We start from the raw sequence: 16,414 nt of genomic DNA on the forward strand, positions 1-16,414 counted from the left end.
TCTCTCTCTCTCTCTCTCTCTCTCTCTCTCTCTCTCTGTCTCTCTGTCTCTTTCTCTCGTATCTGTAGCCAGCAGAAGGCTGCTGTTGGTAGGACTATGTGCTGTATGTACATATGACCAATATACTGTGTCTGGGCCAGGGGGTGTGAAAACCATGTGACCTAAATAATGTTGTCATAACTTGCATGCATCTTTCCCAGGCCATCCAATATGTGTCTGTAAATCATGACATGACACACAGCAACTGTCCATGTCATACCTTAACCTGATCTTTGTTTCCCTCCCTCCCTCCCTCTATCACTCTCTCATTCTCTCTCAGACACCCCTTCACCCAGCAGTCGCCACAGCTTCCCCCCATCCTTCTGGGATAGCAACTACCCCTCCTCCCAGTGTCGCTCCCACTGCGAGCCCAGAGCGCCCACCTATTCCATGGACCCCTACGCTTCCGGACTCCACCCAGGCCTTCCTCACCCCCACTCACACCTGCACCCAGCAGAGGAGTGGGGCTACGCACAATGCCAAGCCTACGGGGCCCCCAGGCCGCTCCATGAACTCTATTCCCCCAGTGGCCTAGAGCCCCACCACCCATATGTCCCCCTTCTCATGCCCACTATGCGACCCTCCCACCTGGGCACCCTCCCCGGACAACACCCCTACGATATCAGCAAGCTGGACCCCACCGCCCCCTGGCCGGGCCTGCTGCCCCCAGGTGAGATGGCCATCAACATGGACACAGGTATGCAGTCTCTTCTCTACTACAGCTGAGTCTACCGCAACCACAGCAAAAACCACAACATCAACCACAACTACAACAACAACAACCACCACAAATCAAATTAAAATTAAAATCAAATCTTATTTGTCACATACATATGGTTAGCAGATGTTAATGCGAGTGTAGCGAAATGCTTGTGCTTCTAGTTCCGACCATGCAGTAATATCTAACAGGTAATCTAACAATTTCACAACAACTACTTTATACACAAGTGTAGTGTAAAGGTGTAAAGGAACACAAGAACCACAACAACAACCACAACAACAACCATAACAACAACCACAACAACAACAACAACCACAACAACAACCATAACAACAACCACAACCACAACCACAACCACAACAACAACCACAACAACAACAACAACAACAACAACCATAACAACCACCACAACAACAACCATAACAACAACCACAACCACCACAACAACAACCACAACCTCACAAAAAAAACATAACAACAACCACGACCACCACAACAACCACCACAACAACCATAACAACAGCAACCATAACAACAACCACGACCACCACAACAACCACCACAACAACCATAACAACAGCAACCATAACAACAACCACATCAACAACCATAACAACAACCACAACCAACACAACAACCACCACAACAACGACAACAACCATAACAACAACCACAACAACACAACAACAACCACAACCACCACAACAACCACAACAACAACCACAACAACAACCACAACCACCATAAAAACCACCACAACAACAACCACAACAACCATAACAACAACAACCATAACAAAAATATTGTTTGCAACCTGGCTTAGGACGAGATTGTTAGTCATTTCAGTTGTTGTTGAGCTGTATACTGTAGGTCACAGTTGTCATTGAGCTGTATACTGTAGGTCACAGTTGCCATTGAGCTGTATACTGTAGGTCACAGTTGTCATTGAGCTGTATACTGTAGGTCACAGTTGTCATTGAGCTGTATACTGTAGGTCACAGTTGTCATTGAGCTGTATACTGTAGATCATAGTTGTCATTGAACTGTATACTGTAGGTCACAGTTGTCATTGAGCTGTATACTGTAGGGCACAGTTGTCATTGAGCTGTATACTGTAGGTCACAGTTGTCATTGAGCTGTATACTGTAGGTCACAGTTGTCATTGAGCTGTATACTGTAGATCATAGTTGTCATTGAACTGTATACTGTAGGTCACAGTTGTCATTGAGCTGTATACTGTAGGGCACAGTTGTCATTGAGCTGTATACTGTAGGTCACAGTTGTCATTGAGCTGTATACTGTAGGGCACAGTTGTCATTGAGCTGTATACTGTAGGTCACAGTTGTCATTGAGCTGTATACTGTAGGTCACAGTTGTCATTGAGCTGTATACTGTAGGTCACAGTTGTCATTGAGCTGTATACTGTAGGTCACAGTTGTCATTGAGCTGTATACTGTAGATCATAGTTGTCATTGAACTGTATACTGTAGGTCACAGTTGTCATTGAGCTGTATACTGTAGGGCACAGTTGTCATTGAGCTGTATACTGTAGGTCACAGTTGTCATTGAGCTGTATACTGTAGGGCACAGTTGTCATTGAGCTGTATACTGTAGGTCACAGTTGTCATTGAGCTGTATACTGTAGGTCACAGTTGTCATTGAGCTGTATACTGTAGGGCACAGTTGTCATTGAGCTGTATACTGTAGGTCACAGTTGTCATTGAGCTGTATACTGTAGGTCACAGTTGTCATTGAGCTGTATACTGTAGGTCACAGTTGTCATTGAGCTGTATACTGTAGGTCACAGTTATACTGTACACACACACACACACACACACACACACACACACACACACACACACACACACACACACACACACACACACACACACACACACACACACACTCCCCCCACATCAATGTCCTTACTATTTGCTTTGACCAATAAGTTGATTGGATTAAAGACCAGGAGCAGCCAGTACAACTGTTTTGCCTCGTTCTCATTGTTTTCTTCTTTCTCTTTTTCCAGGCCTCCAGCATCACAAGAAAGGGAAGGAGTTGTACTGGTTTTAACGACCATCCTCCGTCGCCATCGACCAGCCATTACCAGATCCAATTTGGACCTCTGGAACTCTACCATTGAAGCGCCCCTTTCCTCCCCCTCCTCCCCGTCCCATCGTCCCTCTTTATCCCTCACCCACTACCTCCTCGTCTCCCCTCGCCTCCGCCCAGGCCCACAGTGCCAGCTGAGAGGCTCCAGGTCAGTGTGTTTGCACCGTGGAGATAAGGACTCATAGGCTGGACTCGTGGAGAGCAGAGCAGAGAAAGAGAGGGACAGAGAGAAAAGGGGTACAGCTTTGGTGACCACTGCTCTGTGTTCTGTGGCGTCTGACCTCTCCTATCGCTGCTCGGGGCTCAGCTGTGTGGCTGCGGCAGCATAGAGACGGTTGGAGTGACCTGGTTTTGACAGAAAGGCAGAGGGGGAGAGACTACTTTTGGACACTGGGGAGGAAGAAATAAAGATGAATGATATCTGGTAGCCCACTGTTACACTACATCCCCTTACTGCATATTATCTCTGTGTTGACACTGTATTCATCCTCATCCTTATTATCTGCATGTGAACAAATGGACCTGCGACCATCGGTCTGGCTGTGTATGGATTTGTATTGTGACTGTAATCATAATGCTGTTTGTTTTTGTTTTTTTGTTTTTTTAAATGTGCATTTCTGAAATGAAATCTTCATTTGGCCAGCGCTCTGGAAATACTTTAGTTGTGCTTTCTTAAAAGATGGCTGAGGTACCGAAGAGAAATGATTGAAGAATGGTTGAGGGAGGTGACCATGATGGTGATGATAGTATTGGTTTGTATATGAACTAATATTTTAGTTAGAGAAAGGGAAACACTTCGGTAAGTCAACAACATCAATCAGCATATCAAACTGCTGATCCAGTATTTCATCGTTGTAACGTGTTCCGTTGATGTTCCGTTGATGTTCCGTAGATGTTCCATTGATGTTCCATTGATGTTCCGTTGATGTTCCGTTGATGTTCCATTGATGTTCCGTTGATGTTCCATTGATGTTCCGTTGATGTTCCATTGATGTTCCGTTGATGTTCCGTTGATGTTCCATTGATGTTCCATTGATGTTCCGTTGATGTTCCATTGATGTTCCATTGATGTTCCATTGATGTTCCATTGATGTTCCATTGATGTTTCGTTGATGTTCCATTGATGTTCCATTGATGTTCCATTGATGTTTCGTTGATGTTCCGTTGATGTTCCATTGATGTTCCGTTGATGTTCCATTGATGTTCCATTGATGTTCCATTGATGTTCCGTTGATGTTCCATTGATGTTCCGTTGATGTTCCATTGATGTTCCATTGATGTTCCATTGATGTTCCATTGATGTTCCGTTGATGTTCCATTGATGTTCCATTGATGTTCCGTTGATGTTCCATTGATGTTCCGTTGATGTTCCATTGATGTTCCATTGATGTTCCATTGATGTTCCATTGATGTTCCATTGATGTTCCATTGATGTTCCATTGATGTTCCGTTGATGTTCCATTGATGTTCCATTGATGTTCCGTTGATGTTCCGTTGATGTTCCATTGATGTTCCATTGATGTTCCATTGATGTTCCATTAATGTTACTGTCGTTTGTTTATACATGCCATTTTTGGTCGTTTTAAAAGTGGGATCTTAGTGTGTGTGTCCTTTCTCTTGCTTTTGTCAAGAAATAATATAATTATCAATAAATATTTTTATGGTACATTCAGACTTTCTTTCACTATCTGTCTGGATTGAGTGATTTTTGAGTGATTATAACACTTATTTATTATTAATCATTAAATGGACCAATTATTTCATTATTATATGGACCAGTCAGCATAAAGGAAAAAGTATGAACCCAGAGGCAAAACTGGTAGCAATGATATCATCAGGACGTCTGGTTGTTAACTAACTAGTAGTAATGATATCATCAGGTCGTCTGGTTGTAATGATATCATCAGGACGTCTGGTTGTTAACTAACTAGTAGTAATGATATCATCAGGTTGTCTGGTTGTAATGATATCATCAGGACGTCTGGTTGTAATGATATCATCAGGACGTCTGGTTGTTAACTAACTAGTAGTAATGATATCATCAGGACGTCTGGTTGTAATGATATCATCAAGACGTCTGGTTGTAATGATATCATCAGGACGTCTGGTTGTAATGATATCATCAGGACGTCTGGTTGTTAACTAACTAGTAGTAATGATATCATCAGGACGTCTGGTTGTAATGATATCATCAGGACGTCTGGTTGTTAACTAACTGGTTGTAATGATATCATCAGGACGTCTGGTTGTAATGATATCATCAGGACATCTGGTTGTAATGATATCATCAGGTCGTCTGGTTGTTAACTAACTAGTAGTAATGATATCATCAGGACGTCTGGTTGTTAACTAACTAGTAGTAATGATATCATCAGGTCGTCTGGTTGTAATGATATCATCAGGACGTCTGGTTGTTAACTAACTAGTAGTAATGATATCATCAGGTTGTCTGGTTGTAATGATATCATCAGGACGTCTGGTTGTAATGATATCATCAGGACGTCTGGTTGTTAACTAACTAGTAGTAATGATATCATCAGGACGTCTGGTTGTAATGATATCATCAAGACGTCTGGTTGTAATGATATCATCAGGACGTCTGGTTGTAATGATATCATCAGGACGTCTGGTTGTTAACTAACTAGTAGTAATGATATCATCAGGACGTCTGGTTGTAATGATATCATCAGGACGTCTGGTTGTTAACTAACTGGTTGTAATGATATCATCAGGACGTCTGGTTGTAATGATATCATCAGGACATCTGGTTGTAATGATATCATCAGGTCGTCTGGTTGTTAACTAACTAGTAGTAATGATATCATCAGGACGTCTGGTTGTTAACTAACTAGTAGTAATGATATCATCAGGACGTCTGGTTGTAATGATATCATCAGGACGTCTGGTTGTAATGATATCATCAGGACGTCTGGTTGTAATGATATCATCAGGACGTCTGGTTGTAATGATATCATCAGGACGTCTGGTTGTAATGATATCATCAGGACGTCTGGTTGTTAACTAACTAGTAGTAATGAAATCATCAGGTCGTCTGGTTGTAATGATATCATCAGGACGTCTGGTTGTAATGATATCATCAGGACGTCTGGTTGTAATGATATCATCAGGACGTCTGGTTGTAATGATATCATCAAGACGTCTGGTTGTAATGATATCATCAGGACGTCTGGTTGTAATGATATCATCAGGACGTCTGGTTGTAATGATATCATCAGGACGTCTGGTTGTTAACTAACTAGTAGTAATGATATCATCAGGACGTCTGGTTGTTAACTAACTGGTTGTAATGATATCATCAGGACGTCTGGTTGTAATGATATCATCAGGTCGTCTGGTTGTAATGATATCATCAGGACATCTGGTTGTAATGATATCATCAGGTCGTCTGGTTGTAATGATATCATCAGGACGTCTGGTTGTTAACTAACTAGTAGTAATGATATCATCAGGACGTCTGGTTGTAATGATATCATCAGGACGTCTGGTTGTTAACTAACTAGTAGTAATGATATCATCAGGACGTCTGGTTGTAATGATATCATCAGGACCTCTGGTTGTAATGATATCATCAGGATGTCTGGTTGTAATGATATCATCAGGACGTCTGGTTGTTAACTAACTAGTAGTAATGATATCATCAGGTCGTCTGGTTGTAATGATATCATCAGGACGTCTGGTTGTAATGATATCATCAGGACGTCTGGTTGTAATGATATCATCAGGACGTCTGGTTGTAATGATATCATCAGGACGTCTGGTTGTAATGATATCATCAAGACGTCTGGTTGTAATGATATCATCAGGACGTCTGGTTGTAATGATATCATCAGGACGTCTGGTTGTAATGATATCATCAGGACGTCTGGTTGTTAACTAACTAGTAGTAATGATATCATCAGGACGTCTGGTTGTAATGATATCATCAGGACGTCTGGTTGTTAACTAACTGGTTGTAATGATATCATCAGGACGTCTGGTTGTAATGATATCATCAGGTCGTCTGGTTGTAATGATATCATCAGGACATCTGGTTGTAATGATATCATCAGGTCGTCTGGTTGTAATGATATCATCAGGACGTCTGGTTGTTAACTAACTAGTAGTAATGATATCATCAGGACATCTGGTTGTAATGATATCATCAGGACGTCTGGTTGTTAACTAACTAGTAGTAAAGATATCATCAGGACTTCTGGTTGTTAACTAACTGGTTGTAATGATATCATCAGGACGTCTGGTTGTAATGAAATCATCAGGACGTCTGGTTGTTAACTAACTAGTAGTAATGATATCATCAGGACGTCTGGTTGTTAACTAACTAGTAGTAATGATTTCATCAGGTCGTCTGGTTGTAATGATATCATCAGGACGTCTGGTTGTAATGATATCATCAGGACGTCTGGTTGTTAACTAACTAGTAGTAATGATATCATCAGGACGTCTGGTTGTTAACTAACTAGTAGTAATGATATCATCAGGTCGTCTGGTTGTAATGATATCATCAGGTCGTCCGGTTGTAATGATATCATCAGGACGTCTGGTTGTAATGATATCATCAGGTCGTCTGGTTGTAATGATATCATCAGGACGTCTGGTTGTAATGATATCATCAGGACGTCTGGTTGTAATGATATCATCAGGACGTCTGGTTGTAATGATATCATCAGGTCGTCTGGTTGTAATGATATCATCAGGTCGTCTGGTTGTAATGATATCATCAGGACGTCTGGTTGTAATGATATCATCAGGTCGTCTGGTTGTAATGATATCATCAGGACGCCTGATTGTAATGATATCATCAGGTCGCCTGGTTGTAATGATATCATCAGGACGCCTGGTTGTTAATTAACTGGTTTTAATGATATCATCAGGTCGTCTGGTTGTTAATTAACTGGTTTTAATGATATCATCAGGACGTCTGGTTGTTAACTAACTAGTAGTAATGATATCATCAGGACGTCTGGTTGTAATGATATCATCAGGACATCTGGTTGTTAACTAACTAGTAGTAATGATATCATCAGGACGTCTGGTTGTAATGATATCATCAGGACGTCTGGTTGTTAATTAACTGGTTTTAATGATATCATCAGGACGTCTGGTTGTTAACTAACTAGTAGTAATGATATCATCAGGACGTCTGGTTGTAATGATATCATCAGGACATCTGGTTGTGAACTAACTAGTAGTAATGATATCATCAGGACGTCTGGTTGTAATGATATCATCAGGACATCTGGTTGTTAACTAACTAGTAGTAATGATATCATCAGGACGTCTGGTTGTAATGATATCATCAGGACGTCTGGTTGTTAACTAACTAGTAGTAAAGATATCATCAGGACTTCTGGTTGTTAACTAACTGGTTGTAATGATATCATCAGGATGTCTGGTTGTTAACTAACTAGTAGTAATGATATCATCAGGTCGTCTGGTTGTTAACTAACTGGTTGTAATGATATCATCAGGACGTCTGGTTGTAATGAAATCATCAGGACGTCTGGTTGTTAACTAACTAGTAGTAATGATATCATCAGGACGTCTGGTTGTTAACTAACTAGTAGTAATGATATCATCAGGTCGTCTGGTTGTAATGATATCATCAGGACGTCTGGTTGTAATGATATCATCAGGACGTCTGGTTGTTAACTAACTAGTAGTAATGATATCATCAGGACGTCTGGTTGTTAACTAACTAGTAGTAATGATATCATCAGGTCGTCTGGTTGTAATGATATCATCAGGTCGTCTGGTTGTAATGATATCATCAGGACGTCTGGTTGTAATGATATCATCAGGTCGTCTGGTTGTAATGATATCATCAGGACATCTGGTTGTAATGATATCATCAGGTCGTCTGGTTGTAATGATATCATCAGGACGTCTGGTTGTAATGATATCATCAGGTCGTCTGGTTGTAATGATATCATCAGGACGTCTGGTTGTAATGATATCATCAGGACGTCTGGTTGTTAATTAACTGGTTTTAATGATATCATCAGGTCGTCTGGTTGTTAATTAACTGGTTTTAATGATATCATCAGAACGTCTGGTTGTTAACTAACTAGTAGTAATGATATCATCAGGACGTCTGGTTGTAATGATATCATCAGGACATCTGGTTGTTAACTAACTAGTAGTAATGATATCATCAGGACGTCTGGTTGTAATGATATCATCAGGACGTCTGGTTGTAATGATATCATCAGGACATCTGGTTGTTAACTAACTAGTAGTAATGATATCATCAGGACGTCTGGTTGTAATGATATCATCAGGACATCTGGTTGTAATGATATCATCAGGTCGTCTGGTTGTAATGATATCATCAGGACGTCTGGTTGTTAACTAACTAGTAGTAATGATATCATCAGGACATCTGGTTGTAATGATATCATCAGGACGTCTGGTTGTTAACTAACTAGTAGTAAAGATATCATCAGGACTTCTGGTTGTTAACTAACTGGTTGTAATGATATCATCAGGACGCCTGGTTGTAATGAAATCATCAGGACGCCTGGTTGTTAACTAACTAGTAGTAATGATATCATCAGGACGTCTGGTTGTTAACTAACTAGTAGTAATGATATCATCAGGTCGCCTGGTTGTAATGATATCATCAGGACGCCTGGTTGTAATGATATCATCAGGACGTCTGGTTGTTAACTAACTAGTAGTAATGATATCATCAGGACGTCTGGTTGTTAACTAACTAGTAGTAATGATATCATCAGGTCGTCTGGTTGTAATGATATCATCAGGTCGTCTGGTTGTAATGATATCATCAGGACGTCTGGTTGTAATGATATCATCAGGTCGTCTGGTTGTAATGATATCATCAGGACGTCTGGTTGTAATGATATCATCAGGACGTCTGGTTGTAATGATATCATCAGGACGTCTGGTTGTAATGATATCATCAGGTCGTCTGGTTGTAATGATATCATCAGGTCGTCTGGTTGTAATGATATCATCAGGACGTCTGGTTGTAATGATATCATCAGGTCGTCTGGTTGTAATGATATCATCAGGACGTCTGATTGTAATGATATCATCAGGTCGTCTGGTTGTAATGATATCATCAGGACGTCTGGTTGTTAATTAACTGGTTTTAATGATATCATCAGGTCGTCTGGTTGTTAATTAACTGGTTTTAATGATATCATCAGGACGTCTGGTTGTTAACTAACTAGTAGTAATGATATCATCAGGACATCTGGTTGTAATGATATCATCAGGACATCTGGTTGTTAACTAACTAGTAGTAATGATATCATCAGGACGTCTGGTTGTAATGATATCATCAGGACGTCTGGTTGTTAATTAACTGGTTTTAATGATATCATCAGGACGTCTGGTTGTTAACTAACTAGTAGTAATGATATCATCAGGACTTCTGGTTGTTAACTAACTGGTTGTAATGATATCATCAGGACGTCTGGTTGTTAACTAACTAGTAGTAAAGATATCATCAGGACTTCTGGTTGTTAACTAACTGGTTGTAATGATATCATCAGGATGTCTGGTTGTTAACTAACTAGTAGTAATGATATCATCAGGTCGTCTGGTTGTTAACTAACTGGTTGTAATGATATCATCAGGACGTCTGGTTGTAATGAAATCATCAGGACGTCTGGTTGTTAACTAACTAGTAGTAATGATATCATCAGGACGTCTGGTTGTTAACTAACTAGTAGTAATGATATCATCAGGTCGCCTGGTTGTAATGATATCATCAGGACGCCTGGTTGTAATGATATCATCAGGACGCCTGGTTGTTAACTAACTAGTAGTAATGATATCATCAGGACGTCTGGTTGTTAACTAACTAGTAGTAATGATATCATCAGGTCGTCTGGTTGTAATGATATCATCAGGTCGTCTGGTTGTAATGATATCATCAGGACGTCTGGTTGTAATGATATCATCAGAACGTCTGGTTGTTAACTAACTAGTAGTAATGATATCATCAGGACGTCTGGTTGTAATGATATCATCAGGACATCTGGTTGTTAACTAACTAGTAGTAATGATATCATCAGGACGTCTGGTTGTAATGATATCATCAGGACGTCTGGTTGTTAATTAACTGGTTTTAATGATATCATCAGGTCGTCTGGTTGTTAATTAACTGGTTTTAATGATATCATCAGGACGTCTGGTTGTTAACTAACTAGTAGTAATGATATCATCAGGACGTCTGGTTGTAATGATATCATCAGGTCGTCTGGTTGTAATGATATCATCAGGTCGTCTGGTTGTAATGATATCATCAGGACGTCTGGTTGTAATGATATCATCAGGACATCTGGTTGTTAATTAACTGGTTTTAATGATATCATCAGGTCGTCTGGTTGTTAATTAACTGGTTTTAATGATATCATCAGGACGTCTGGTTGTTAACTAACTAGTAGTAATGATATCATCAGGACATCTGGTTGTTAACTAACTAGTAGTAATGATATCATCAGGACGTCTGGTTGTAATGATATCATCAGGACGTCTGGTTGTTAATTAACTGGTTTTAATGATATCATCAGGTCGTCTGGTTGTTAATTAACTGGTTTTAATGATATCATCAGGACGTCTGGTTGTTAACTAACTAGTAGTAATGATATCATCAGGACGTCTGGTTGTAATGATATCATCAGGATATCTGGTTGTTAACTAACTAGTAGTAATGATATCATCAGGACGTCTGGTTGTAATGATATCATCAGGACATCTGGTTGTTAACTAACTAGTAGTAATGATATCATCAGGACGTCTGGTTGTAATGATATCATCAGGTTGTCTGGTTGTAATGATATCATCAGGACGTCTGGTTGTTAACTAACTAGTAGTAATGATATCATCAGGACGTCTGGTTGTAATGATATCATCAGGACGTCTGGTTTTTAACTAACTAGTAGTAATGATATCATCAGGACGTCTGGTTGTAATGATATCATCAGGACATCTGGTTGTTAACTAACTAGTAGTAATGATATCATCAGGACGTCTGGTTGTAATGATATCATCAGGACATCTGGTTGTTAACTAACTAGTAGTAATGATATCATCAGGACGTCTGGTTGTAATGATATCATCAGGTTGTCTGGTTGTAATGATATCATCAGGACGTCTGGTTGTTAACTAACTAGTAGTAATGATATCATCAGGTCGTCTGGTTGTTAATTAACTGGTTGTAATGATATCATCAGGTCGTCTGGTTGTAATGATATCATCAGGACGTCTGGTTGTAATGATATCATCAGGTCGTCTGGTTGTAATGATATCATCAGGACGTCTGATTGTAATGATATCATCAGGTCGTCTGGTTGTAATGATATCATCAGGACGTCTGGTTGTTAATTAACTGGTTTTAATGATATCATCAGGTCGTCTGGTTGTTAATTAACTGGTTTTAATGATATCATCAGGACGTCTGGTTGTTAACTAACTAGTAGTAATGATATCATCAGGACATCTGGTTGTAATGATATCATCAGGACATCTGGTTGTTAACTAACTAGTAGTAATGATATCATCAGGACGTCTGGTTGTAATGATATCATCAGGACGTCTGGTTGTTAATTAACTGGTTTTAATGATATCATCAGGACGTCTGGTTGTTAACTAACTAGTAGTAATGATATCATCAGGACTTCTGGTTGTTAACTAACTGGTTGTAATGATATCATCAGGACGTCTGGTTGTAATGATATCATCAGGACGTCTGGTTGTTAACTAACTAGTAGTAAAGATATCATCAGGACTTCTGGTTGTTAACTAACTGGTTGTAATGATATCATCAGGATGTCTGGTTGTTAACTAACTAGTAGTAATGATATCATCAGGTCGTCTGGTTGTTAACTAACTGGTTGTAATGATATCATCAGGACGTCTGGTTGTAATGAAATCATCAGGACGTCTGGTTGTTAACTAACTAGTAGTAATGATATCATCAGGACGTCTGGTTGTTAACTAACTAGTAGTAATGATATCATCAGGTCGTCTGGTTGTAATGATATCATCAGGACGTCTGGTTGTAATGATATCATCAGGACGTCTGGTTGTTAACTAACTAGTAGTAATGATATCATCAGGACGTCTGGTTGTTAACTAACTAGTAGTAATGATATCATCAGGTCGTCTGGTTGTAATGATATCATCAGGTCGTCTGGTTGTAATGATATCATCAGGACGTCTGGTTGTAATGATATCATCAGAACGTCTGGTTGTTAACTAACTAGTAGTAATGATATCATCAGGACGTCTGGTTGTAATGATATCATCAGGACATCTGGTTGTTAACTAACTAGTAGTAATGATATCATCAGGACGTCTGGTTGTAATGATATCATCAGGACGTCTGGTTGTTAATTAACTGGTTTTAATGATATCATCAGGTCGTCTGGTTGTTAATTAACTGGTTTTAATGATATCATCAGGACGTCTGGTTGTTAACTAACTAGTAGTAATGATATCATCAGGACGTCTGGTTGTAATGATATCATCAGGTCGTCTGGTTGTAATGATATCATCAGGTCGTCTGGTTGTAATGATATCATCAGGACGTCTGGTTGTAATGATATCATCAGGACATCTGGTTGTTAATTAACTGGTTTTAATGATATCATCAGGTCGTCTGGTTGTTAATTAACTGGTTTTAATGATATCATCAGGACGTCTGGTTGTTAACTAACTAGTAGTAATGATATCATCAGGACATCTGGTTGTTAACTAACTAGTAGTAATGATATCATCAGGACGTCTGGTTGTAATGATATCATCAGGACGTCTGGTTGTTAATTAACTGGTTTTAATGATATCATCAGGTCGTCTGGTTGTTAATTAACTGGTTTTAATGATATCATCAGGACGTCTGGTTGTTAACTAACTAGTAGTAATGATATCATCAGGACGTCTGGTTGTAATGATATCATCAGGATATCTGGTTGTTAACTAACTAGTAGTAATGATATCATCAGGACGTCTGGTTGTAATGATATCATCAGGACATCTGGTTGTTAACTAACTAGTAGTAATGATATCATCAGGACGTCTGGTTGTAATGATATCATCAGGTTGTCTGGTTGTAATGATATCATCAGGACGCCTGGTTGTTAACTAACTAGTAGTAATGATATCATCAGGACGTCTGGTTGTAATGATATCATCAGGACGTCTGGTTTTTAACTAACTAGTAGTAATGATATCATCAGGACGTCTGGTTGTAATGATATCATCAGGACATCTGGTTGTTAACTAACTAGTAGTAATGATATCATCAGGACGTCTGGTTGTAATGATATCATCAGGACATCTGGTTGTTAACTAACTAGTAGTAATGATATCATCAGGACGTCTGGTTGTAATGATATCATCAGGTTGTCTGGTTGTAATGATATCATCAGGACGTCTGGTTGTTAACTAACTAGTAGTAATGATATCATCAGGTCGTCTGGTTGTTAATTAACTGGTTTTAATGATATCATCAGGACGTCTGGTTGTTAACTAACTAGTAGTAATGATATCATCAGGACGTCTGGTTGTAATGATATCATCAGGACGTCTGGTTGTTAACTAACTGGTTTTAATGATATCATCAGGACGTCTGGTTGTTAACTAACTAGTAGTAATGATATCATTAGGACGTCTGGTTGTAATGATATCATCAGGACGTCTGGTTGTTAACTAACTAGTAGTAATGATATCATCAGGTCGTCTGGTTGTTAATTAACTGGTTTTAATGATATCATCAGGACGTCTGGTTGTTAACTAACTAGTAGTAATGATATCATCAGGACGTCTGGTTGTAATGATATCATCAGGACGTCTGGTTGTTAACTAACTAGTAGTAATGATATCATCAGGTCGTCTGATTGTAATGATATCATCAGGACGTCTGGTTGTTAACTAACTAGTAGTAATGATATCATCAGGACGTCTGGTTGTTAACTAACTAGTAGTAATGATATCATCAGGACGTCTGGTTGTTAACTAACTAGTAGTAATGATATCATCAGGACGTCTGGTTGTTAACTAACTAGTAGTAATGATATCATCAGGACGTCTGGTTGTAATGATATCATCAGGACGTCTGGTTGTAATGATATCATCAGGACATCTGGTTGTAATGACATCATCAGGTCGTCTGGTTGTAATGATATCATCAGGACGTCTGGTTGTTAACTAACTAGTAGTAATGATATCATCAGGACGTCTGGTTGTAATGATATCATCAGGACATCTGGTTGTTAACTAACTAGTAGTAATGATATCATCAGGACGTCTGGTTGTAATGATATCATCAGGACGTCTGGTTGTAATGATATCATCAGGACGTCTGGTTGTTAACTAACTAGTAGTAATGATATCATCAGGACGTCTGGTTGTAATGATATCATCAAGACGTCTGGTTGTAATGATATCATCAGGACGTCTGGTTGTTAACTAACTAGTAGTATTGATATCATCAGGACGTCTGGTTGTAATGATATCATAAGGACATCTGGTTGTTAACTAACTAGTAGTAATGATATCATCAGGACGTCTGGTTGTTAACTAACTAGTAGTAATGATATCATCAGGACGTCTGGTTGTTAACTAACTAGTAGTAATGATATCATCAGGACATCTGGTTGTTAACTAACTAGTAGTAATGATATCATCAGGACATCTGGTTGTAATGATATCATCAGGACGTCTGGTTGTTAACTAACTAGTTGTAATGATATCATCAGGACGTCTGGTTGTAATGATATCATCAGGACGTCTGGTAGTTAACTAACTAGTTGTAATGATATCATCAGGACGTCTGGTTGTTAACTAACTGGTTGTAATGATATCATCAGGACGTCTGGTTGTAATGATATCATCAGGACATCTGGTTGTTAACTAACTAGTAGTAATGATATCATCAGGACGTCTGGTTGTAATGATATCATCAGGACGTCTGGTTGTTAACTAACTAGTTGTAATGATATCATCAGGACATCTGGTTGTTAACTAACTAGTAGTAATGATATCATCAGGACGTCTGGTTGTAATGATATCATCAGGACATCTGGTTGTTAACTAACTAGTAGTAATGATATCATCAGGACGTCTGGTTGTAATGATATCATCAGGACGTCTGGTTGTAATGATATCATCAGGACATCTGGTTGTTAACTAACTAGTAGTAATGATATCATCAGGACGTCTGGTTGTAATGATATCATCAGGACATCTGGTTGTTAACTAACTAGTAGTAATGATATCATCAGGACGTCTGGTTGTAATGATATCATCAGGACGTCTGGTTGTTAACTAACTGGTTGTAGTTAACAACATTTCTGTCCAGAATATGACATCTTTCCTATCATGTGTTGCATTTGTCATGAGTACAACTGTTTTTACCTAAGATCAGTTTACAACCAGAAAATGACGGAATAGTCACATTACATCTCCAATTTTACCTGCTGGGAAAGCTGGTGATAAACAAATACCTGGAGGTTTATGTGACACTTGAAATGATCATGTTTGAGTTATTGT

The 16,414-nt window shown here is 39.1% G+C and overlaps 1 protein-coding gene across 1 annotated transcript in view; it reads left to right on the forward strand.

Moving 5' to 3' along the window:
• LOC118362269 (transcription cofactor vestigial-like protein 2) overlaps positions 1 to 4,541 on the forward strand; it is an 18,604-nt gene extending 14,063 nt beyond the window's left edge. Inside the window, exons 3-4 of the mRNA XM_035742471.2 lie at positions 320 to 736; positions 2,790 to 4,541. Coding sequence (XP_035598364.1) covers positions 320 to 736; positions 2,790 to 2,833 — 461 coding nt within the window. The 3' untranslated portion in view covers positions 2,834 to 4,541. The remainder of the gene's footprint in view (positions 1 to 319; positions 737 to 2,789) is intronic.
• Positions 4,542 to 16,414: the final 11,873 nt, after the last annotated feature.

The sequence above is a fragment of the Oncorhynchus keta genome, chromosome 29 (genome assembly GCF_023373465.1).
Source record: "Oncorhynchus keta strain PuntledgeMale-10-30-2019 chromosome 29, Oket_V2, whole genome shotgun sequence".
In the NCBI taxonomy this organism is placed as follows: Eukaryota; Metazoa; Chordata; class Actinopteri; order Salmoniformes; family Salmonidae; genus Oncorhynchus; species Oncorhynchus keta.